The following is a 25,332-nucleotide window of genomic DNA, read 5'->3' on the forward strand; positions in this document are numbered from 1 at the left end:
AACAGAGCGAGACCCTGAAAAAAAAGAGAGAGAGAGAGAGAGAGAGGCAGGGAGGAGTGAGGGAGAGAAGAAGGAAGGAAGGAAGGAAAGAAGGAAGGAAGGAAGGAAGTAAGGAAAGAAGGAAGGAAGAAAAAACTTGGGGGCTGGGTGCAGTGGCTCATTCCTGTAATCCTAGCACTTTGGGAGGCCAAGGCGGGGGATCACCTGAGGTCAGGAGTTCAAGACCAGCCTCGCCAACATGGTGAAACCCATCTCTACTAAAAATACAAAAATTAGCTGAGGGTGGTGGCATGCACCTGTAGTCACAGCTACTCGGGAGACTGAGACAGGGGAATTACTTGAACCTGGGAGGTGGATGTTGCAGTGAGCCGAGATCCTGCTACTGCACTCTAGCCTGGGCGACAGAGCAAGAACCCGTCTCAAAAAAAAAAAAAAAAAAAAAAAAAGGCTGGGCATGGTGGCTCATGCCTGTAATCCCAGCACGTTGGGAGGCCAAGGCGGGTGGATCACCTGTGGTTGGGAGTTCAAGACCAGCCTGACCAACATGGAGAAACCCCGTCTCTACTAAAAATACAAAAAAATTGGCCGGTGTGGTGGTAGCACATGCCTGTGATCCCAGCTACTCGGGAGGCTGAGGCAGGAGAATCGCTTGAACCCTGGGAGGCAGAGGTTGTGGTGAGACGAGATCATGCCATTGCACTCCAGCCTGGGCAACAAGGGCGAAACCCCGTTTCAAAAAAAAGAAAAGAAAATTTGCCAACTCCTGTCCATGAGCACACCCCTCAGTGGGTTTCCTTGTCTTTAAAATGGAGGTGATGCCCCCAGACTCAATCGCGACCGTGAAAGGGCTGAAAAGCAGGAAAGGGTCCCCATTAGGGGAACTCCTTGGAACCATTAAATCTCCTCTGCCTTGATGGGCCAAGAGGAAACCCCCTTGCAAAAGACTTCATCACAAATGCTGTAAACGTTCATTCAGAAAGAGAGGAAGCCAAATTCAAACCAGCCAAGGTGAACTTCCCAGCCCGAGGGAAGCTCCGGGTCCAACGCTGGTGTGAGACATGGGACTCAGTGACCTTGCGTCATGGGGAGCCACAGGTAACTCGACTGTGGTCCCCAGGGTCACATAAGCATGGCATCGGGCAAGACAAGAACAAGCTGGAGGGAGGCTGGGGTCCTAGCTGAGCGGACCGGCCCTGCTCCAGTGCGTTGTGATCTTGGGCGAGTTACCGAACTTGCAAGCCTCAGTTTCCCCATCTGAAATCCCAAGATAATGAGGTCCCTGATATGGTTTGGCTCTGTGTCTCCACCCAAATCTCATGTCAAATTGTAATCCCCACGTGTTGGGAGAGGGGCCTGAGGTGATGGGATCATGGGGGCAGACTTCCCCCATGCTGTTCTCGTGGTAGTGAGTTCTCACGAGATCTGATGGTTTAAAAATGTGTGGCATGTCCCCCTTCACTCTCTCTCTCTCTCTCAGGCTCTGCCATGAGAAGACGTGCCTGTTTCCCCTTTGCTTTCCGTCATGATTGTAAGTCTCCTGAGGCCTCCCAGTCATGCTTCCTGTATAGCCTACAGAACTGTGAGTCAACGAACCCTCTTTTCTTCATAAATGACCCAGTCTCAGGTAGTTCTTTAGAGCAGTGTGAAAACAGACTCATACAGGCCCTTTCCTCCCAGGCCTGTGGTGAGAATTAGAGGAGTGCAGTCAGTGCCTGGCTGAGAGCAGGCCTTCCAGAAACAGCCGGTGGAGGAACAAGAGGCTTCTGGGGGCCTCAGTGCAGTCCTCTTCTGGATCAGCTGGTGGGAGGTACAGACGTGAAGGTGGAGGGATGGGGTCCCTGTCCCAAGTGTTCCCCACGGCAGCCCACTGGCCTCCACGCCCACACCCAGACGCCATCTTATGGGGCAGGTGCATCCCCAGTAGTGGGCCCAGGTGGGACAGTGAAGAGCCTCCGTGGGGTGTGATATGGGACCACAGCCCACCCACTGTGGGCCACACGCTTCCTAGCTCTGCCCTGCACCTAGCGGCTTGGGGAGCGCAGGGCAAGGGGTCCAAAGACCTGGGCTCCAGGTCTTTTCCGAGCCGTGACCCTGGGCCAGCTGCCAGTCCTCCCTGGGCCCAGTTTCCTCCCCCTGGCCGATGGAAGGTGGGGCTAGCTTGCCTCTGCGGTCCGGCGTCTGGGAAGAGGCCGCCATGCCCAGCCCCAGGGGCTTCCACCCCTCCACCCACGCCCACCCACCTTGGGATGGATCTTGATGGTGGCAATGTCCGACTTCTTGTCGATGTCTTTGATGGTGGCCTCATAGGAGTCCCCATTCTGTAGCTGCACCTTGAGCTGCTGCCTGCCTGGGGCAGCGCTGTTGCTGGACACCACGTGGGCATTGGTGATGATCAGGCCGGCCTCTGACATGATGAAGCCAGAGCCGCTGGACAGGGGCACGTTGCGGCCAAACAGCGGGTGTCTGCAGCCAGGGAGACACAGGTGGGCATTTAGGGTGGGGCTAGGACACGGGGGAGTCAGGCGCAGTGGCGGGGCTGGTCAGCGAGGAGCAGAGCCAGTGTGCGGCTGACAGAACACAGGTCTGGAGTCCCTCAAGCTCCCATTTGAATCCTGGCCCTGTGACCTGGCCAAGTCACCGGCGCCTGCACCCATTCACAGCCATAAAGAAGTGATGATGATCACCTCTGGCTGCAATTTGCTGAGATGAGACGGGCTGCCTGCAACATGTCAGATGACTCCCAGCTTGCACTCGCCATCCTGACTACGGAGCGTGGAGCCAGTCAGACCAAGATGCTAATCCCAAGTCCAGGCCCCACTTATTATCTGCCTGACCATGGGCAGGTCAGTGAAGCTCTCTGAGCCTTGGTCTCCCCATTTGGGAAATGGGACAACAACACCTCCTCCGCCGAGTGGTGATGCCTGGGCTCTAAAATGCCTCTCAACAAACAGGACAATAATTGGCCCTAGGGGAAAAGCCCCATTGCACACACAGCATCCTCCAGGGCTGCAGCAGGTACCCAGGAAGGGAGGCTCCCCAGAGGCTGGGGCAGATTCCTGATCATCTCGACAGGGTGAGTGCTGGGAGGGCTGGGAAGGCTTATTCCCACCTCCCTCCACCCCCACCCCCAGGCTAGCTGCCTAAAGCCCCAAATGTGGCAGTGCTGGCAGCAGGCAGATGCAGGACCCGAGCCCTAGACACCCCGAGGGCAGGGGTGCACAGGCACAGATGAGGCCAGCCTGGGCCCTGCCCTCTGTGAATGGAGTGGAGCTGGCCTGGGTCTGCATTGGTGTTCGCCGATGGGCACCAATCCCCAGTTCTCACCCGAGCTCTCTGAGTAGAAACCACAGCCCCACATCCAGCAGGGGAGGAGGCTGAATGCCAGACACAGCCTGGGACCTCCTCCAGGGTGGGAACCTTCGGGACCCCAGCGTGGGGCCCAGCCCAGAGCAGGTACTCACTCCCTGAGGCTGCTTAGTAGAGATGAGCAAGGAAAATGTGCGAGGGACAAAGCATGGAGGGATGGGAATGTCTGGCACATGCAGGCAGGTGACAGCAAGAGACAAAGCATGGAGGGATGGGAGCGTCCGGCACGTGCAGGGAGGTGACAGTCTCTGCAAAGTACAGGAGCTTCGCTATGACCCACAGGACCAGGGATGGCAGCGAATGCCACCCTGTGCTCCCTCTGAGGCAGAAAGGCCATTGAATGCTCATGGGCACCCTGCAAGGGGGGTGCTGTGGTGAGCTGTGTCCCTGCCAAGAGATACGGCCAAGTCCTAACCCCACAGACCTGTGAATGTGACTTTGTTTGGAAACAGGGTCTTTGCAGGTGTCATGAAGTTACGGTGACATCAGAGTGTGTCTGTGGTGTCTTTAAGGGAGGGAAGTCCAGACTCAGAGAGGGGAAGGCCACGAGATGATGGAGACAGAGAGCAGAGAGAGGGGTCTAAGGGCCGAGGCGTACCGAGGACTGCGGAAAACACTAGAGCCAGTAGAGGGGCCTGGGACACTCCCCCCACATCCCCCAGAAGAAAGCAGCCCTGCTTGATTAGGACCTTGACACCTTGATTAGGACTTCCGGCCTCCAGAACCATGGGGGCAAACATCTCCGTCATTTTAAGCCATGCAGTCTGTGGTACTTTGTTACGGCAGCCACGAGAAACTACTGTTGTCCCTATAACTCTCAGGTGTTCGTGGTGGGAAAACTGAGTCCCGAGACGCTGAACTACTTGCCTAGGTCAGGTGGGCGGGCAAAGGGCAAAGCAGGGGTCTGCCCCAGGCAGCCTGGGCATCTGGCCACTCGGCCACCTCGCACGGTGACCCCAGCATCGGTCCACTCACGTCCGCAGCCAGCTTCTGCCACACCCACTCCGTGTGTGCCCCAGAGTAGGAACTGCACCTGTTTTGCCTGCAGAAGCCCCAAGGTGCCTCCCAGGGCCAGGCACCTGCGGGGCCTGCAGAAAATGCCCACGGCTGCCCACTAGCCTCCCTGCCCACACCCAGACCTCAGGTCAGGGGTCACAGCCGGGAGGCCTGTGCCGGACAAGCATCTGTCTCATTTTGTCTGCTGGGTCTCATCCACCCACTCAGGGCATCAGCCACTGGAGGCTCTGAGGGTGGAAATGGCCTCCCAGCTGGGCTGGAGTCAGTAATTAGCTGGTTCAGAGCCTGGTGGCTGGGGCCTTCCAGAAAGATGATGCCCCCATCCCTACCTCCTGCAAGGCCAGCAACGTGCCACTTAGCGCATCCAGTTATAATTTCCTCAATGACACGTCTCAGGGCCCGGGGCCCGAGGGAAGGGCAGTGAGGGGTCAGTGTGCTGTCAAAGGGGCAGTGAGAGGTCCATCAGCATGGGGTTCTGGACAGGGTGGCAACCGGGGCTGTGGGTCCTGCATGGGTGGTGCCTCCAGGGCTGTTTTGAGAAACATGGGCTACACAGCCCACAGCCCAGGGAGCTCCCAGCAGGGGTGGAGGATGTGACGCTGAGGTGCTATGTGCCCGTCACGCCCTCTCACACCCCCGTTCAAAGAGCACGGCCTCTGCTGGAGAGCCCGGGATGGGGAGGGCAGAGGGGCCGTGACGCCTAGTGACAGGGGCTTGGACCAGACAAGCGCCGAGCCAGCCAGCAGGGAGGTGGTGCTGGAGCAGGAATCACTCCTGGGATCTCCCAATGAACCACCAGATGCTCAGTCCCTAGGGCCGGGCCTAGGGCAGTGGAGCCTCGTCACAGGGTGGCTGGAGGCCTCAGGGAAAGTGCCGTGAAAACAAGCAAGTCCCTGGAGCCCTGGCCTGCAGCCTCTGGTGACTGCTCATTGCCGGCTCCTTGTCCGCCTGGACCCGCCGTCTGATCCCTATCAGGACAGAACGAGGCTCGGTTCCGGGGCCTCCTCATCAGGCTGTTTGCCGCCTCTGTGCACACCCAGGGGCCAAAGGGCCAGGAAAGGTGGATGGGAGAAACACTCTAAACCTCAGAAGAGTCATTCAGTCTGCTTCCACGGGATGTAAGTCAACCTGGGACGAGCCCTCAGGATTCAGTGTGAGCGATCAGACATTGGGCAGTTTGCACAGCAGGAGGTTCCTAAGGCAGGGCTCTCCCAAACCAGCTCAGAGGGTCCCTGTGATGGGGGAGGTGGGAGAGGTTGGGGATGATGGCAGGGACCGGGGCAGGCCCTGTGGGAAGAAGGGGAGGAGGCTTTGCCTGTGCATCTGCAAGGAGAGGTCTTGCTCAGGGTGAGGCCACACGGTACACACCACTTCCTCTACGGGGCTGGGACATCCTGCTTCCCTACTGACCAGCTCTACTCATTCATTCATTCTTTTACTCATCCATTGTACGCTCACTCATTCCCTCCCTCACTCATTCATTCTGCCACTTCCTCACTCACTCATTCCTCCTCTCACTCATCCGTGCACTGGTTCGTGTGTTCACTCACCCATCCCTCATTCCTCCCTGCTCCGCCCACACGGGCCTCGGTGCTTGCTGAGCTGCCCCCACTGTCCTGCATCCACTGGCCCAGCTCCTGGGGTGCCCACTCCAGGCTGAGCTTGTGAGGCCTCCCGAGCCCCCGGTTCCCACTGCCCCGAGCCCTGCTCTCTGCCTGCCGTGCCTCTGCTCCTTGCACACACACCTGCTGTCTCCTGGTGTCTCCTCCACTGGGTTCTGCCTGTGTCTACTTTACTGCACGGCTCCTCAGGACAACCAACACATTGCAGGTATCCAATAGCATGGGCAGCAGCATGAAGGGACAAAGACCCACAACTGTGACCTTCTTGGTGCCTACAGCTCCAGCAGGTGCGGAGTCACTTCAGTGAGGATGTCCTTCCCCAGGGGCACACAGGCAGCCAGGAGATGTGACTGAGGTCAGCCTGACCCCAGGCCACTCCAGTTTCTGTGGCCCAGGCTGCAGAATCAAGCCTGGTTTGGGCCCCAGCAGCTGGCGGGCGTACCAGGGGACACCGGGAGGCAGAGAGGGGTGAGGGGTCTTCACCCACCTCAGGAAGAGCTCTATGTGGACCACGGCTGGTGCGATCTTCTCCACCACATCGGCAATGAAGTTAAACTTGTAGCGCGGGCTGCTCAGCTGGTGGAGACCTGCGCTGGCGAGAAGGGCCAGGTGCGTCAGTGAGACCCCGATGCTGCCAGCTCCCAGAGGCCTATGCCCGGCGGGCAGGAGGAGGAGGCTCTTCCTGAGACCCCTGTCCTGGTTCAGAGCCAGCCTCAGCCCACGCTGAGCCCGCTGGGGACCCCCTACCGCACAGCAGTGCAGTGACACCAGGCATTTGGGAAGGGGTTCGCTCACCCCTAGAACGGTTAAAAAGGCTTCCATGTGCTGGGCTTCCCCCTCACTGGACCCTGCCAGGCTGGCCAGGAGGCTCAGAGAGAGGTTAGGACATTGCCCTGGGCCACATGGGAGTGAGGCTGGGGCCAGATCTCGGGTCAGTCCCCCTGGGCCTTGTCTGTTCCCTCATGCTACAGCAATACCCTTACAGGAGAGAACTGGCCCTCTCCTCATGGGCTCCAGCCGATCCCTCCGAGCCCTGGGGCTACAGCAGTGTCCAGGCGGGGGTGTAGTGGAAGACCCCCAGGTGACCCTTCTGAGCTACCTAGGCCCGGACACAGTGTGGCCCCTCTGGGCCAAAAGAGCTGCCAATTTCTGAGTCCACAGGGCCCTACATCTGTGTCTAACTTGGCCACACCCCAGCCCGACTTGCTAGATGGTTCACGAACTTCCCTGGACCCTTCCCGGGCTCAGATTCCTGCTGCCGTCAGCAGTGGGGGCTATGGCTGCCAGGACCACAGGCCTGAGGCATGCAGTGGCACGGGGCCCACAGCCTTCGGAGTTCCCTGCACGGGCCTGTGCCGGGATCTCTCCATTTCCCACCATCTGGAACCCACGCTGCTCAGCCTCGCTCGTGGCTCCCGGGCCCTGCAATGAGCAACTGGGCTGGGGGTTGCACACACCAGGGGTTCGGCTGGGCCTTGCTGCTTTCTAGCTGTGTGGCCTCAACTCCTTATCTGAAAAACGGGACTGAATATGCCCTCCTACCACATCTGTGGGAACTGAGTGTGGAGGACTGCAAACTTCGAGTCCCTGCCCCGGGGGGCTACCCACCCACCCAGCCACTTTGGCGATGGGGAGCAAAGAGGGCTCAGTCCATAATGTCAGCTTTGCAGCCCACGTTCCTCTTGATCTCTGAAAAGTGGCCGAGCATGGGGACCGAGGGAAAATCTGGTTTTCTGGATCGTCCAAAGGCACGAAGGTACCATGGTGGATGCCACTGTGGGGGCAGGGCCCGGGCCGCGGTCCGTGCTCCAGGAATCATCACGGGGCAAACACAATCCCCAGGCACATCCCAATTCATTCCCCCAACTCTCCAGGGGCAGCCGGGGGAAGGAAACTTTTCCTCCATTTTAAAGGTGGGGACACTGAGGCTCTGTAAGAAGAACCCCCCTGCCCAAGAACTCACGGCTGGGAGGGGAGAACCAGGATCTGAACGCAGGCTGCAGGGCTCCTCTCCCTGGGTGCCCCACCTCTGCCCTGAGGCTCCCCAAGGCCCCGAAGAGCCCTTTAGCCTGAGCTGGGACCAGGGGGGTTGGCTCGAGCTCTGCTGTTGGGTCTCCCAGACTTCTGATATCTGCCTCTCAACCGGCCCGCAGGCTCCAACCACACTAGCCCTCGTCCACTTCAGTCAGCCTGAATCAAAGGCTGCCTGTCTGGGGTGGCTAGAGCCTGGCTGGGAGACGCCGGCCACTGTGAGGCTCCTCATAGATCAAACTACTGCGGCAAAGCGGGGGTCTCAGGTTCAGAGGTCACATTAACAAGCACCCCAGGGGCAGGGCCTGCTGTGGGCCCAGGGCTTTCTCTGCCCACGTTTGCTTCCATGAGAGATGCGCTGCCCTGCTCAACACCTACAAAGCGGGCGGCTGCCTTGGTGAGGTGAAGCTGCCATGCGGCCCCAGTGGGCAGCCCAGGCCTGTCCGCTCCTCCTCCCTGCCCCTGGGAACTTGAGTTCATTTTCTAGCCCCCAAGTAGAGATGAAGGACACCAGCCACAAAGCCTGCTTCCCTGGTGAGGTTTGGAGCTGGTTTGGAGCTCTCACAAGATGCCCTCAGACCAACAATTTCCATGACCCAGAGGGATCCCAGGGCAACCCCCAGGCCCAGGCCCTCCTCCCTCCAGGAGGGAGGACTCAGCCGGTCTGCTGCTCCCCTGTGTGCCCTGGGGCCTGAGGCTGGCGGCCCATGTGCCTCGCCTGAGGAGAAGCGCCAAGGCATGGGTACAGCCCCCAGTTGGGACCGTATCACCTCTCCCACCGTGTGGCCTTTGTCGGGCCGCTGACTCCAGTTTCTGCTCATCATCCACCTCTCTACATCTCCCCCTGCACGACCTCTCTCTACTCTCCCTAACAAGATGCTCTGGTTGGTCCTGGGCCCGGCCCTAATCCTGCCTCCTCCAGGCAGCCCCCCAGCAGCCCCAGTTGGACCGAATCGGCTGCTGCTCACAGCCTTATTCAAGCCATGCGTGCAGGGTGCCTCTTGTGTGCCCAACCGTGAAAGCTGCTGGAGACACAGTGGTTCAGCTGGGGGCAAGGGTCAAGTCAGTGACCGACCAGAGACAGCACAGCATCGCCACGGATGAGGCAGAGAGGAGCCCGGCATGGGGTGGGTGAGTGCAGAGGTGCCCTGACCCAGGCCTGGAAGAGCCCACAGGCAGGGGCACAGCACATGGAAAGCCATAGGCTGAGCCCGCATTGCCTGTGCAGGCAGCCACGGCAGACAGGGACCTGGGCCCAGCAGAAGGAGGAATGGCAGCACCTCTCCTCCCACAGGTGATTAGAAAAGGCTGCCTTCCTGTGTGTCTCCATCCTGGACACAGACACTCCAACACCCAGGGCCGGAAAGCTCTCTGGGCCCCAACCTGTCCACCCACTGCTTGCCAGAGCCCAGCCCCTGGACCCCCTCAAGCGCCTGGGCTGCTGGGCCCCTGAGCTCTGACGCAGCAGCCTGAAGATCTGCACAGCACTGCTGCCTCCACTGGAAGGACTTTCTCCCCAGTGTGGTCTCCCAGAGGTCACTTAAAATAGGTGACACTCGATTTTATAGGGGATGATTTGTTTTTAAACCCTCTGTAAAATATTCCTTAAGTAAAAGCCTTGCAGGAAACATCAAAATTCTACTACATCGTGGTTATTTGGGGTTGGGGTAAAGTTACAGTGACTTTTCTTCATTTTTCAAAGAGAAAATAAAACAGGGAGGGAGAGCAAGGCCTGAGACAGAAGGGCCGTGGGGCTGGGCTGGGAGGTGGCCCATTTCCCACAGAGTCTCCAAAGAGAAGCCCGCACGTGCCCACCCCACACCCCAGGCTCCTTTGGGACAGAGACCATCTGGTTCGCTTCCACACCCCAGTGGTAACCAGCACAGGGTGAGACAGCCGCTGAGACATTTCAGAAGGAAGGGATGGAGGGGGAGGAGGGACAGAGAGAGGAGGGGAGGAAGACAGAGAGAAGGGAGAGAAGTTCAAGGGGGCCCTTCTTGATGCTCTCTGAGCCAGCACACAGTAGGTCTGCAAAGAGCACCCTGAAGAAAGAATGTGGGTCAGCTGATTAACCAAGTCTCCAAGCAGCCTCACAAAAGCAGCAGCACTGGCCCATTTTATGGCCCAGGAGACTGAGGCTCAGAGGCAAAGATCAATCACTGAGGAAGGGCAGGCCTGGTGCTGGCCCAGGTCTGCTGGATTTCAGGGTCTAGGCGACCCCAGAGCCTGGGGCACCCCTGCAGGGCCCCACCAGGTCCTGTCCCTTTAAGCGGACCTCGGTGGGTGGTGGGGTGGGGGCAGGGGTCCCCGTGCCCCAGCTCCTCCTCCCAACTCGCAGATGAATCAGCCATGAATCAGGGGGAAGGGAGGACGCGGTTCCCACTGCCTCTTTCCACAGGAAAACCGTGGGCCCCACGGCTGGGAAGCAGACTCTGTTTATTTGGGGTTTTTTGACAACCTCCACCCCCACCCCATCCCCGAGCCAAAAGTTCTGAAGTCAACAGTCAGTCTCAACCAGATTCAGCCGTTAGCCTTTTTTTTTTTTTTTCCTCAATAAACTGGAATCTAAAGCCCTGGAAGTTTCAGTCAGGAAGACCCTGACACAGAGCAAAGCAATCAAGGCCCAAGGCTAGGTGTCCAGTGTCACCTCCCAGGAGAGGAAGGGGCGCAGCAGGGCAGGGGAGACAAGTAGGGTGCCAGGGCTCCAGCTCCAACAGCCCTGCCTGATGGAACTCCCAGGAGTCCTGGGGGACTGTGGCCAACCCTGAGAGAGGACCACGTGCTGGCTCTGGACAGTCATAACTGCCATGGAACAGATGGCGACACTGAGGCCCAGATACCCCGTGGGGATACCTTGTGTTTGTACACTGCGTAACTCCAGGCCCTTACTGACAAATATCAGAGTGGCCAGCTTCCCTGCAGTTGTGCAGTGCACAACCTGCGCAACTGTATGCATCAGTCCCTCTAGCACATAATGTGCAGAGCTGGGACCGACACCCAGTTCTGTTCCTCCATCTCTAAGGTCCCTACCCCTTCTTTTATTGCCCTCTGCAATTAGCAGACCCCTCTGCCACCCAGTGGTCAGCTGTGAGCTGGGGATGGAGGAGCCATGAGTGGATAGCCATGGGTCCCAGGCTGTGCCCATCTGTCCATAACGGTGACCATGGTCTACAGACCAGATGGCAACCTCTTAGCAGGACATTCAAGGCCTGGGGTGTCCTGGTCCCATTGACATCTGCAGCCTCACGTGCTGCCACTGTCCCCTGTGGACCTCGGCTCTGGTTCCTGTGCATGCAGGCTCCTAAGTGTCACTGTGCCTTTGCACATGTGGTTCCCTCCTCCAGGAATATGCCCTTCCTGTCATTTCTCAGAGCCCAGGCCAGCAGCGCCTCCTCTGAGGAGCCTACCCTGACTCTGCAAGCGCGGTGATTCACCTCTCCTTCTGGGCCCAACAGCACCTCGTACCCTTCCCAAATCTGGTCCCTTGGGAGTGTGCCTGTGGCCTGCACCCCTGCGCCTGGGCTGGACTTGGCCCGCAGCAGTGGGAAGGAAGCGAATGAGGGAGCAAATGAATGCTCTTCAGAGACAGAGGAGCCATTCCAGGGGCCTCCTCGACAGCCCCCAGCCCCCAGCCCCGCCCACCACTAAAGGGGCTGCCTCCTGGGTCTAATTAATTCCCAGGGCAGCTTCCTTTGTTTTTCCTCCTCTGGAAAACTTGTCTGTCCCCTAGTGAACTGTGCCCCCCTGAGCCATGTCCCCAAGTGAACCGTGCCCCCACAAGCCTCAGGTCCAGCTGTGGCTCCCCGTGGGGTGGATGCTGTCGTCTGCCACCCTCAAGCCCAGAAACCTGTTCATGTGGAACACAGGCGGGACGAGGGCTGCAGCCCAGGCCCAGAGCAACCCGCTGCCTCTCCCTCCACAGGCCACACCTCGCAGGCGGGACCTGATTTGGGCATGGGACGTCAGGCTGGGCTCCGAAGTTTGTGATCTCATTGAATTCTTGCAGCAATTCTGCAAGACAGGAACTGAGTCCATTTTACAGGCAAGGAAACAAGGCTTAGAGAGGTCATGGGACCTGCCCAAGGTGCAGAGCCAGGCCCCGCAAGCCCTGACCTGGGCGCTTCCCCTGCTCCTTGCTGGCCCTTGGCAAATGTGACAACCTGTCCAGCCCCAGGAGAGCTCAACCTAGACCCGAGCTCAATGTGGGGCCAGCCTGACTCCTCTGGCTGTGAAACTCCACACCCAGCTGGGCCACAGCCAGCCTCTGGGAGGAGGAGGAGGTGCTGCCGCCAGCCTGCCTGTGATTTACCAAGAAGACTGGTCTTTGTGCACAGTGCCATGGGTCAGGCACTTCCATGCCACTGAAGGCAAGGAAGACAGCCACTGGCCCTCCTCTTACAGGAAGCCCTCCCTGCCTTGACCGGGGCCAATGAAACTCCCTCCAGCAGGGCCAGCACATGGCAGCACCTCCACAAACACCACCTTCCAGCTCCTCCCCTTCCTCGACCCCTCTCCCTCACTCTCACTAACTCCACTTCTGTAAGACTCGTCCACCTGCTATCCTTTCTTCACATCAACTTCTATGAGCCCGGCACCATGCAAAGCACACTCAGTCCATCATCTCGTTTGTCCAGTGACCAGTGAGGAGGGTCCCACTGTTATCCATTTCACAGATGAAGAAACTGAGGTGCAAAGAGCTTCAGAGACTTCTGGGGCAGAGCTGGGACTCCGCCCTGAGCAGCCAGACATGAGGGACAGAACTGGGTCCCAGTCCTGGTGCTCTGCCCATTATGTGCTGGAGCAAGGTAATGCACACAGGTGGGCAGGCTGTACATTGCACAATTCCAGGGAGTCACCTGCTACCCCTGCACTAGACCTGGCTTTCAGCTTGGGGAGCATATGGACGTGTCCTCGCCATGTCTTTGCTGCACCAAAGACAGGGGTCTATGATTTTAAACCCTGTCTCACCCACTAGTCCACAAACACCCTCATCAAAACCAAGCAAGGCAGTCACTTCCCCAAGGTGCTAGGGGCCTGCCTGGTATTCAGAGCACTGGCTGGGGAACCAGGGAAACTGGGCTCAGGGCAGAACCATCCATCCCTACCTGAGTGACCAAGGGCAGCTTCCTACAGCTCCCTGAACCCTTTCTCATACAGAACCAGGACATCAATACCCCAATGATGTGTTGAAGCCTTTGTGGGCCTGGAACACTGCCCAGTGTCACACCGTTGACGCTTATAAAACCTGGTGGCCTCCCTCCCTCAAAGCAAGCCTGGGCGGAAGGTGTTCAGACCACCTGGCAGGCCCTGGTGAGCCTGTGGGAGGCCAAGGGTGCACAGGCCCCCTTGTACCCACCTCTCCACAACTAGATGCCCCCATCTCCAGAAAGCCCTCCTGATCTAGCCCTCTCTCCACTCTGAAGGTGGTTTCTTCCTCTTCTGGGCTCCATGCATTGTCATTGGTCCCTCACAATGCAGGATGGGGGTTTCACAGGGGTCTGCGGCTGTGGTGATGTGGGCAGGAGGCAGTGGTCGGGGGCACCAAGCCTGCGAGCCTGCCAGGAGGCTATGCTTAGTCCTGAGGCCGTGGGAGCCATGGCCCAGATTTTGGCAGGGATGGTCCGGGTCTCGCCAAGTCCCTTCAGGCTGCTGTGTGGGGCTGCATGGGAGGGCAGAGGCCTGTCGGGGGAAGACCACAGGCTGGCAGATGGGGTGAGGGTGCATTTGCTAGGCCAAGCCCTGGCAGGAAGGGCAGCTGCACAGCGCCCTGGTCTCAGCTCCAGTCCGGCTGGACTCCTGGCTCCTGGCAGCCTTGGCGAAAGCTCTTGGCCAAGCAGCTCTGCCGGCAGTTCCAAGTCCTCCAGTGCCGCCAGATGCTGTGGCTCAGCCCTGCAGCCCCAGCGGGAGTGGGCGGGGCAGAAGGGGAGGCGTCATCTTGCCTGAGTGGTCCCAGATGCTGAACTCCAAGGCATGTGCAGCCCCAGGAAGCTGCTAAGAGGATTACAAATCAAAAGCCAACCCAAGTTCTTCAATAAATACAACCGGGAGATGCCGTCAGAACCTGCTTGGGGTTGCACAATAAAAGCCGGTGATTAAATGCCACCTTGTAAACTGCTCCGGGGCTTTACATTGTGAGCGCATGGCAGGCTCCAAGTCCTGTTTATCTGCAGCCAGAGGAGAGGCTGCATGGCCTCAGAGCTCTGGTTACGCGCAAAGGGAAACCCTTCTCCAAACAGGCCCTCAGAAACGCATTTATCCCCGCTTTTACCACCCCATGGATGGACATTTATCCGCTCTGTGCAACTGCGCTGCCTTAACGTGGACCTGAGAAGATGCAAGGGCTCCCTTGAGAAGGGGTGAGCCCCCGTCACTGGAGGTATGCAAGAAGGGCCCAGAGGGTTATAGGAGATTCACACACCACATGGGCTCTCGTCTCATTTCATGTCATCTACGGAGGCCACGCACTGGCCCAGGCCCCTGCCCTGCAAGGCTCCGAGCCTGGAGGAGATGGGGATCATGCAGAGAAGTTGACCCACAGTCACAGCTGTGTGCAGGGCCCACCGGAGACCCTGGGTGTGCTCACCAGGCAATAAAGGATGACCTGGGCACAGTGGCCAGGGCAAGCGGCTCAGGGGCGGTGGGACATCCGGGTGAAGGCAGGATGAGGAACCCACCACGCGAAGGCAAGGGAAGGAAACGCCGGGCGTGGGCACTGTGCGTGCAAAGGCCTCGAGGTGGGAAAGAGACCGGTGAGGCCGCGAGGCCGGAGCACAGGGGATGAGGAGACGGTGGGAGACGGCACCGAGGGTGATGTGGGCCAGATGGCAGGCACAGGGCCCTGTGAGTCAAGGTAAGTGTTGGGATGCCTTGCAAGGAAGCCTACTGGTGACGGGCAGGACAGATTGACCAAGGTGATCCTGGCTGCTGTGTGAGAAGTGATGGAAAGGAGGATGGAGGGGGGAAGTCAGAGCGCCCCAGGAGATGTTTTGTGGATGAGCTGAGAGGACTCCCGGTGCACAGGAGAAGGAGTAAGGGGTGGAGGGGAGTCAGGGGCAGAGGGCAATGAGGGGTGGAGAGGAGTAAGGGGTGGAGGGGAGTCAGGGGCAGAGGGCAATGAGGGGTGGAGAGGAGTAAGGGCCCCCATCCACACAGCTGGGCTGCAATGGGCAGGCCCAGGAAAGGTACCCCCATACCAAGTCCCAAACTGATGAGCCACCGTGACAGTGCAGCAGGCGTTGAGGGGAGTGAAGGGAAGAGGGGGATGAGGGGCGGAGGGAGAGAGGGGATCGAGGCTCCCCACTGAACATCCTGGTGCTCCTTTCAGTGGGGCTGGGAAGAGTGGAGCCGGAGGCGGCTCCGCAGGCATCTCCACGTGACTGTAACTCAGGAGAGACCTGGGGGCTGGAGATAGGGCCCGAAGTCCCAGCACCTGGGGAGGACTTAATGGCAGATGAGCTTACTGGGGCCGGGGGGCAGGGGAGGGTGGCGAGAAGGGACCAAGGAGACCTTCCTGCCTAGAGGGTGTGAGAAGGTGGAGGAGCTGACATGGGCAGGGGAGAGGAGAGCACAAGGAACCTCAGCCCACAGGAGGCTGCCCTCACCAGGCAGGACTTCCTCCCAGAAATGCCCGGCAGCGCCTGGCACACCATTAAGTGTGACCGGCACCCAGCAACTTCCGGCTGGGACCTTGGGAGGGCAGAAGGCCGGCTACGCTGCTGGAATACTCCATGGAGGCTGAGCCTGATGGAGGTGGGGGCCCAGGCCTGACCCGACTCCCAGCCTCAGGGGCCCTGCCACCCCTTGCAGAGGAAAAGCCAGGAGCCCCACAGAGCATAGCCTTCAAAGCCAGCCAGACCCAGGCCAGGCCCAGCTGGGTCACTTCCTGACCATGTGACCTCAGAGCAGTCCCTCACCCTTCTTGGCCTCCGGCAGCACATCTGTGGTGCCTGGCAAAGGACCAGGGTTGCCGTGGGAAATGAGACAGGGCTGGGGAGAGGCCGGGCACCCAAGGCCTCCACAGGGAGTGGACTCTGCGTGTCACCCTGCCGAAAGCTGGCTGTCCCAGGTCCCCATGCAGCAAGCTACAGTGGCAGGGCTGCACACCACCCACAGTGTGAACGGCGCCCTGGAGATGGCCAGCAGCCTCCCGCCTGCACTCTCTGCGTCCCCTCCCCACCAGGCCCCAGCTCCCCACCTGGCTCCTTGGGCTCTGGTGGCGACAGGGCTCTCAGGTCCTGTGCAGGTCTCTGCCTTGCCCACGCCCTCCCCGTCCTCCCCATCCTTCCCCGGGCAGCTCCCAGTCCTCCTCCACAGCTTGGCACAGAAGCGCCTCCTCTGGAGAGCCTCTCCTGACCTTGCTGGGTGAGACAGATGTGGATCGGTTGCCACAGTGATAACAACATATGAAACAACGTGGTCTGGGGGTCACCCATCAGGCAAGGGGTGTGTGCCTTTGTGCCTGGCAGCAGCTCTCCTGCAGGTGCTGCTGTCGTCCCCGCTTCTCAGTTGAGGAAACTCAGGGTGAGAAAGTGGTCTAAGGTCACCTCATAGGGAAGAGATGTGCTGGGACCACAGACCCCGGAGCACTGAGGCCTCAGCCCATGACCCCACACTCGCGGCTGCCTCCCGGCCTTCTGAGCTCCCCATGCACCTGTCTCTGGGGATAAGACTATTTTCCTCCTTGCACCCTCCCTTCTGTCCCCTCGATGGTCTGTGAGGCTTGAGGGCACCAACAGGGTCTGCTACATGGCTGTGCCCTGTCACCAGCCTGGGGCCAGCTGGGCACACAGAGAAAGCGCCTCATGACACGAACTCCAGGAGTCAGTGTCTCAGAACACCCAGGCTGCCTCCAGCTCCCTGCCAGCCCTGAGCCCTGCAGCCCTATTCTCATAGTGCCTTCCACAGTGGGGAGCGGGGTGGGGAGGTGGCCCCCATCCACACAGCTGGGCTGCAATGGGCAGGCCCAGGAAAGGTACCCCAGCACCAAGCCCCAAACTGATGAGCCACCGTGACAGTGCAGCAGGCGTTGAGTCAATGACAACGTCTCCGAGACCCCGCAGCCCCACACTCGCACCCCTCAGCCTCCTGGGCAGTCTCAACACAAGCCGGACCTCATCACCCTCACCCCCATGACGGTTTGAACAGGTTCCCTCCGAAACAGAGGTGTTGCCAATATGATGATATGAAAAGGTGGGGTGTTAGGAGGTGATGAGGTCACAAGGTTCCTCCTTTCGAGCATGGGCTGAAGTTCCTTATGAGAGGCTACAGGCTGCATTCCACCTTGTCCCTGCCTGCACTTCTGCCGTGTGAAGACGCAGCTTCCTCCCTTCCGCAGAGTGCAGCCCTCACTAGACAACCCAGCCTGCTGGCACCTTGGTCTTGAACTTCCCAGCCTCCAGAGCTGCGAGAAATACATCTCTGTCCTGTATAAACTGCCCAGTCTCAGGTGTTGTACCAGCACAAGGTGGACTGGGACTCCCTGCCAAACCCTGCAGTGGCTCTTCCACATAATCCTAGCTAATCCCGAATGATGCTTCCCACACGGGGCTCCCAGGAACCCCAGCGTGCTTGGAGGAGGTCACATGTGTTCTGCCAGAACAGAAGAGCTCGCTGTTGAAATTCTCTGGGGAAGCCCTGGGTTTTATCAATTGAGGACACTGCAGGTTTTCTCAGAACCTCTGATAGATTGCGCCTGTGAGTCTCCACTACAGGAATAGAGCGCTCAGTTCCCCAACCTTTTTAGACCATGGAAACACTTGGAATTGTGTTCAGCGGACCGCAGAAAAATCAGGAAGCCCTCTGCAGGCTTCCCAGGTGCCCTGGCAGTTGGTGCTCCCCATGGTGCTCCTGAGGCTCCACGGAGCCTGTTCTGGCAGCTACTGTATCTCTCCCTGCCACCTGCAAGCTGATGGCACACAGGACCCTGACTCCTATCCATGAACCTGGGGCCTGTCGCCGGTCTTCAGTGAGCCCCTGTCCGGCCACAGCAGAGTTTGCCTTCCTAAGAGGCACCCCAAACAGGGAAAAAGGTACAGCAGGTTTTCCAGCATTTTCCTCCACGCAGAGTCAACCTGCACGGTGAGATGCAACCCAGAGCCGACTGCCTCAGGGGAGGCTGTTCTACGGTCTGACCCCGACATTCTCTCCCCCAAGCAGCCTCTCCCTGGGGCGCCCTAAGCAGTTCAGGAACCTGCACCCCGACCCTTCCCACACAGTCCGGTGGAGACATGCACTTAACCACAGTCTCAAGGAAAGAAGGCATCACGCAAGAGGGCACCCGGGCTGGAGATTTAGGGCAGGAAAGAGTGCCTTTCACTGAATACCCGGACAGAGCAGGGGTCCAAGGACCACGGGAATGGGCACAAGACATCAGTTCTGAAGAGACCAGAGCTGGAAACAGTCCTAGATGAGGCCCCTCGGGTGGCCAGGAGACCACCGGGTTTCCCTTTCGACTCTAATTGTGTGACCTTGGGGACAGCGGTTTACCTTTCCGGGCCTCAGTTTCTTCATCTGAAAGACCAGAGGGCTGGTGGGATGATTTCTGAAGGGCCACCCGGTGGTGCCCAGGGAAGGGCGACCTGGAGCTCGGCCTTAACTCCCGGCCTTAGTTTCCCCAAGAGAAAGAAGCTTCACTTCCTCCCTGGCCCCCGAGCGCTTACCCAACGGGCAGGCGCCCTTCTGCAGCTGGCGCACGGGCGTCCCGGAGAGCTGCAGCGCACGGCGGCTGGCCGCCTGCAGCGCGCACACGTTGGCATAGGTGTGCCCGTCGGTGCCACACACGGCGTGCGACCAGCGGCAGCGGCACAGGCCGCGCACGCACTCCAGGCTCTCCCCGCAAGGCGAGTCCAGGGGGCCGCCACAGGGCTCGCCCTCGCTGGCGGCGCACACCAGGCAGCAGTTGCAGAGGTCGGGCACGTAGCCGCCGGGGCAGCGGGGGCTGGGACACCGCGACACGTCGCAGCGCGCGGGACACGGCGCCGCAGGGGGCTCCCGGGCCAGCGCCAGCGCGGCCAACGCGGCCAGGAGCAGCGCTCGCGCCTGCATGGCGGCCAGGCCGGCGGCGGGTGGCAGCGCGGGAGACCGGGCGGGGGCCGGCGGGGACAACGAGGCCGCTGCGGGGCCGGGCGCCGGGCGCCTACGGATGGGACTGGGGCGGACGCGCGGTCACATGCGCCGGTGGCTCAGGCTGGCGGGCGTCGGGGCGGCAGGGGCATCCCCAGGGCGCAGGGAGCGAAGTGACTTCAGCTCCCTCCAGCCTGACGGTCCGCGGGCGGCGGGCCCAGCGCCTTTAAAGGCGACCGCCCAGCCCGCCCTCGCTGGAAGGGGCGGCCCGGCCCCTCCGCCAGCCCCGCCCAGGCCCCGACAGGGCCCCGCCTGGCCTTCCGGGCCTGGACCCACCCGGCAGGCCTTGGGACTCCGGTCTGCCTGGTCGGGAAAACCCGAGGCTACAGACACGCAGGGGTCCTTTCTGGTGGAGACCCCCGGGCCCAGCCTATCCCAGAAACCTTGGGGGATGCGTTCTCCCCGCTCTGGAGGGTTCTCTCTGGGTCCAGTCTCCTCTGTGCCTCAGTTTCCTCCTCCAGGAAAGGGGAATTGACAGCATTCCTCAACCTCACAGGGTCGTTGGAAGAACCACAGAGGCCATGGCTGAGCAGTGTTCCCGAGTGAGTCCTCGCTGTCCACGGAACAGGAAGCTGTTTCCATTCTCACCATTGCTCCTGCATTCTCTGCAGGGCCCCTTCAGACCCAGGTCCCATCACGAGGGTCAGAGTGTGGTGATAGCGCGTCAGCTGATGGGGTGAAATCTGCAGAGTCGGGAGAGAGGGCAGAACCCCCCTTGGAGGTGAATGTCAAGCCTGGAGAGGATCTGGACGTGCAGCAGCGGGATGGGAAGGGGGAGCTGGCCGTCACCTGGGCAGAGGCTGGCAAGCAAAAGCAGGTCCGGGCAGCAGCAGGAGATAACCCCGCGTGCACAGCCTGGAGCTGCGGTCTTCACACTGTGTGTGTCCCTAGTCCCCTGGGCTGCCTGGCGAAGCCTGGGAGTCCTTTTCAGAAAGATGTCGTCAAGTACATTTAAATGCATAAAACAAAGACCATGGGGTCACAAAGGGGAACAATTCTATCAAAACACAGTTATCAAAATACATGAAACAATTCATGACAGCGTGGCCTATGGGCTTCTTTATCAGCATGTTAATTACAAGTTCTGGTCAGTCTGTCGTCTGATACCACTGGACATTTCGCAGCAGACCTGGGCAGAGGGCTGCCACTGGAGACACCTTCAGTGAGGGCGGTGACATGGGGATGTAAACACTGCTTCTACTAGCCGTGGAGCCACAGGCCCTGCTGGCTGGGGTCAACTACACCCCCAAAGGAATGAATGCAGGACTTCAGTTGGAGTTGTTGGGGTAAATAAAGATGTTTTTCCATCCAGGTTCACAGATACCCAAGTTGAGAATGGGGAGGGGTACCTCTGGTCCAGAGGAGGGAGGGGGAGCTGGAGGTTAAAGGGCCTCAGGGAAGGGGAAGGTGGAGGGGCCTGATCCCTGAGGGCCCAGGGTCCTCAAAGGCCTGGGGAGGCGTCGACTAGGGAGCGGCCCCATCAGACAGGGTGTCTGGGGAGGATGAGGTGGGAGGAGGCGGGGCCCCAAGTGTGAGCCCCCATAGGACCCAGAGAGAGTGAAAGGTTGAAGGGTCCCAGGGGACGGGGAGAGAAGGGACCTGGGGCTTCTCCTCCTAAAAGGCCGTTTGACAAGGGGCAATAGCACCTGCGTTTCTGCCTCTACAAACCTCAAGTGCATTTTGCTTTGAAGATGTGGAGAATTTCAGGCCATTTCTTGGAATGACCCAGAATGCTAGGAGTTGGGGACCTCAGAGCTGGGCTGAACCTCCCTCAACCTTGGCCAGGGCTCCCGGTTCATGTCTCTGCAGGGTGGGCTTGCCTAAGGGGCAAGGAGAATTTTTCATGTGCCCAGGATGCTTGCCCCTCGAGTAAGCCTTGGTGGGGTACTGTGGCCCAGAGCTGGCTTTTTGGGGGACCTGTGTTTTCTTGCAGACACCTGGCCCTGAAGATCAACACTTTTCCATCCCTGGATCCTTCAGTGCGCAGAAAACTAAGTCCCTGGGAAGGGCCCAAGAGCTCATTTCCCCTAAGCTTTTCATCTACAATGGAGAAACTGAGTCTCTGAGAGGGTCCAGGACCAGCTGCTGCAGCAGGTCAGAGTTTGCACAGCCTGCCACAGTTTCCAAGGAACCACAGCTGCCGATGTGTAGGCCCTGAGGCTGCTGGAGTGCTCTGCATACACTTGACTCAGTCTTCACGAGGCCCCTGAGAGGTGGGCGTTAGGATCCTTAGAACAGGGCTAGGGGAGTGGAAGGTCAGAGCTTCTGGCAGGTGGGCCTCAGATCTCGGCCTGTCCTTAGGTCGAGTCCTTGCTCCTCCCTGGAGACCATGCTGCCCCCAACGGTCACCATCTTGACCACCTTGCAGTGGGGATTTAGTCCCCTTGTACAGAGAGGGAAACTGAGGCCCGGAGTGAAAAGACCCTTCTCTGCTCTGCAGCTAGGATGCAGTTCCCTGGGGTGGCCTTTGTTCTTCCCTGAATTGGGCAGGCGGGGCTCACAGTGGCTGCCTTGAGCTTGGCGGGAGCCCAGCGCTGTCCTTAGGAGAGCCGCGCCCCCTGCTGCTCCCGCCCTGCACTGCCTCTCGCTCAGTAAACCTCGGGGCCTCCCAGCCCCGACCATGAACACCTGACTTAGGGGCCAGGCGTAGGAGAGGATTCCCCAAGGGCCTGGGACCCACCTGGGAGGTTCCTCTAAGTCTCTGGCTTCCCGGCACAGGACCGCCTCTGTCGTCAGCCCAGAGCTCCAGATTCAGGCTCCGCCAGGCCAACGTGTGCAGGCGCAGGGCCGGCCCTCTGGCCCGTGTTATCTCAGCTCGTTCTTCAACAACGCCAGGAAGCTTGTTTAATTTACGAACACCCCTCCTTCTTTCATTTCTACTTACTCCCCTTTGTCACCCTGCCCGAAATATTGATAGTTCTTTACAAACAAGCATAAGATGAGATGTTGCTTATCCTCAGTGGAATGGAATTCACTCCCTCCAGGCTGGGCCTGGGCTGGGCCAGGGTCTGCCTCTCTCCAGGGTACTCTTGTCCCATGTCAGAACCCCATGGCCCCATCCCATCCCTCCATCTCTGCCCAGAGCTGGACAGCAGCACCCATCCTGGGTCTGCAGAGGAGCCCTCCAAGCTGTGGGCAGGCTCGGCCCTTTGGCTTGACCCCTGCCCAAGTCCAGGCTTCGTGTCAGATGAGGTCACCACTTACACCACTCCAGGGACCTCAAAGACCATCGTCAGCTGTGATAAGACGCGGTGGCTATGTGAGTGGGTGACTCAGAGGGTGGGCTCTGCTCAGGCTGATGGGTGGGGAGTGGGCGTAGGTTATGACATGGGCTACCCTTTCCGCACCTCCCAACACTGACATCAGCTCTGCCGTCCTTGGGTTCTTCTATAAGCTCTGGGAACAACCCCTCAAGGGGGAATGCCAGTTACAACCATTTTATAGGTACAGAAAGCCGAGCTAGGGGAGTTTAAATGACTTGCCCAAGGCCCCTCAGCCTTTTGGTGATGGACCCAGGCTTAGGAAAATTTGGATCTGACCCCAAAGTGGATGTTCTTCCCCCAGAGCCACACTGCTGTTCCATACCCATTTTATGGAAGGAAAAACTGAGGCCCACAAAGGGAAAGTGGGTGGCTGAGACAACCAGGCTAACTGATACTAGTAGGTCGCATTGATTGAGCCTCTGCGATGTACTGTGTACTAGGGACTGTGCAGGTGTCTAGCCCTTACCACACCCTCTGAAGGAGGTCTTACTATTGCCGTGCCCATTGCACAGATAAAGAAAGCAAGGCACAGAGAGGCTCAACAGCTCATCGCTGTGTCCAAGATCACACAGTGAGTGAGCTGCAGCATTGGATTGGAACCCAGGCAGAGGGACTCATCTTGTACAGAAGCGACGTGGAGGCTCACAGGAGGAAGGCTGGGAGGAGGGGGAAGGAGCAGGGAGATGGCTTCGAGGGCCTGGAACCCGCCCTGGCTGATGAAATGAAATGATGAATCGGGGTCATGCAGCTGGGCAAGGGTCCCCTTTTTCTTTTTCACGTGGCGCTCCTCCTTTGGCTTTCTGAAGCCCGAACCCCTCTTGGAAATCACCCTGACTCCACCCAGCCCTGCCAGGAGGGGTTGAATGTGAACACCCTGGACCACAGCAGCCTCTGCCTCCTGGGAGGGGATGTCCTGTCCAGGGAGGCGGCTCTCCCAGGACCGCCAGCCCTACCTGCCCGCAGACGGTGCTGCTGTCCTGGAGGCCGCTCGGCCTCTGTCCACCTTCTGAGGGGCCACTGGCCAGGGGTCATCTGAGGCCTCCATCCTCCAGTGGGAGCTGGGGTGAGGTAATGGCCTAAATTGTGGTTCTGGCCACCTGGGTGTCAGGAATAGGGAAGCTGTCCGGGGTGAGTAGGGGGACACTGCTCTGTGGGGTAAGGCTGGGATGCTTGAGCTGCCTCCATAGGGTCCCAGGGGCCTGGGGGACTGAAGAGGGCCGGGAAGGTGGGGCTTCCACCCTGAGGGGCAAGGAGGCCTCTGGTGACCCTCGGGCTCCTGCGGGGAAACAGCTGCTCCTCAGGTGCCCCCTCCACAGTGTGAGTGCTGAGCCCGTTCCCGCTGCTCCCTGACCAGGTGTGGTTGAATCCTGTGACCATTCCCATGTCCGAGGGAAGAACGCAGAGGCTCCAAAAGGTGAAGCGACACCTCACCCCTCACCCCTAAATGCCACCACCTCTAAGACACTCTCGGGCAAAATGCCCCACAGCTCACACCCATGCACAGCCGTCTCTATCTGAAACACACACAAACCTCCACCCACTATCGCCTCCGCCCTCACCCAACCCGACCCCCTCCCTCTCAAGCCCTGGGAGTCAGCCCGACCCTGGTCCTAGAGACTCCATGGGTGGGGACAGCAGTGCATCCGGCCTCCCTGTTCCCAGGACCACCACTGCAGGGACTTCCTCCTCCATCCCTCCCGGGTCCTGACTCCCACGCCCAGCTCCAGCATCATCCGAAACTGCTCCACCTTCCCAGACCCTGGTTTCCGGCACACCTCGTCCCATGCTACCTGGCCACGTGAGCCTCCATTTCCAGCACACCCCATCCCATGCTACCTGGCCACGTGGGCCTCCATTCTGCTAAGCAAATGGGCAACAGCAGCTGTTCTACCTGCTGGGGCGAAGCCTCCTCCTTCCCAAGGAGAAAGCGGCTGGGGCTGCGGACGCGCAGTGGGGCAGGGTGTACCCCGTCAGGAAACCGGGATTTCCTGTGGTGCCTCTTCCTATTCACACATCCAGCAAGAAAAAGTCTTAAATAAAATATATAAAAATAATATATAATATATACTATCTTAATGTAAACTATCTTATTGTATATAGTATATAGATAATTTGTGTAACATATATATATACAACTGCTTTTTTGTGAGATAATTCACGAACTATACAATTCATGCTTGTAAAGTGTGAGATTCAGCAGTGTTTGCTACACCCACACATGTGCCACCATCACTGGCATCAATTTTAAAACATTCTCACCACCCCAGAAAGAAACCCCATCCCCAGGAGTAGCTGATCCTTGACCCCGCTGCCTCCTGCTGCTGTGGGCCTCGCTGTCTCCGCCCTCCTGCTCCTGCCCAACTCGGGCAGCGTTCCCTGTTCCGTGCTGGGCCAGCCTGGCCTCGCATCCCTCCTCCAGGATGCACCTCCTTCCACGTGTTCTGAGCTTTTATTTGAGATAATTATAGAATAATAGACACATGAGAGTGACAAAGAATGCGATGCGCCTTCCCCAGGGTCCCCAGATGCTCACGTCCTGTGACATCTGCTTTACCGCTCTGGCTGTGTCCCTCCACCTCTCTCTGTCTCCTTCCATCCCTCAATCACTCTCTGTCTCTCCGTGTCTCTCTGTCTCTATCTCTGTGTCTCTATGTCTCTCTATGTGTCTGTCTGCATGTCTTTGTTTCTCACTGTGTCTCTGTCTTTCTGTCTCTGTCTCTGTATGTTTCTGTCTCTCTGTATCCCTCTGTATCTCTATGTCTCTATGTCTCTCTATGTGTCTTTCTCTGTGTCTCTGTGTATCTCTCTCTGTCTCTGTTCTCTCTTTGTCTCTGTGTGTCTCTGTGTCTTTATGTCTCTGTCTCTGTGTCTCTATGTCTCTCTCTGTGTCTCTGTGTGTCTCTGTGTCTCTG

At 59.0% G+C, this 25,332-nt stretch overlaps 1 protein-coding gene across 2 annotated transcripts in view; it reads right to left on the minus strand.

Annotated features, from left to right (window-relative positions):
• HTRA3 (HtrA serine peptidase 3) overlaps positions 1-19,296 on the minus strand; it is a 39,635-nt gene extending 20,339 nt beyond the window's left edge. For both annotated transcript variants that reach the window (XM_024246526.3, XM_024246527.3), the window contains exons 1-3: positions 18,695-19,296; positions 6,493-6,592; positions 2,241-2,463 (exon numbers count right to left, since the gene is read on the minus strand). In XM_024246526.3, the coding sequence (XP_024102294.1) occupies positions 2,241-2,463; positions 6,493-6,592; positions 18,695-19,079 (708 nt within the window). In that variant the 5' untranslated portion in view covers positions 19,080-19,296. The remainder of the gene's footprint in view (positions 1-2,240; positions 2,464-6,492; positions 6,593-18,694) is intronic.
• Between the last annotated feature and the right edge of the window lie 6,036 nt (positions 19,297-25,332).

Source organism: Pongo abelii, chromosome 3 (genome assembly GCF_028885655.2).
Source record: "Pongo abelii isolate AG06213 chromosome 3, NHGRI_mPonAbe1-v2.0_pri, whole genome shotgun sequence".
Lineage (NCBI taxonomy): Eukaryota > Metazoa > Chordata > Mammalia > Primates > Hominidae > Pongo > Pongo abelii.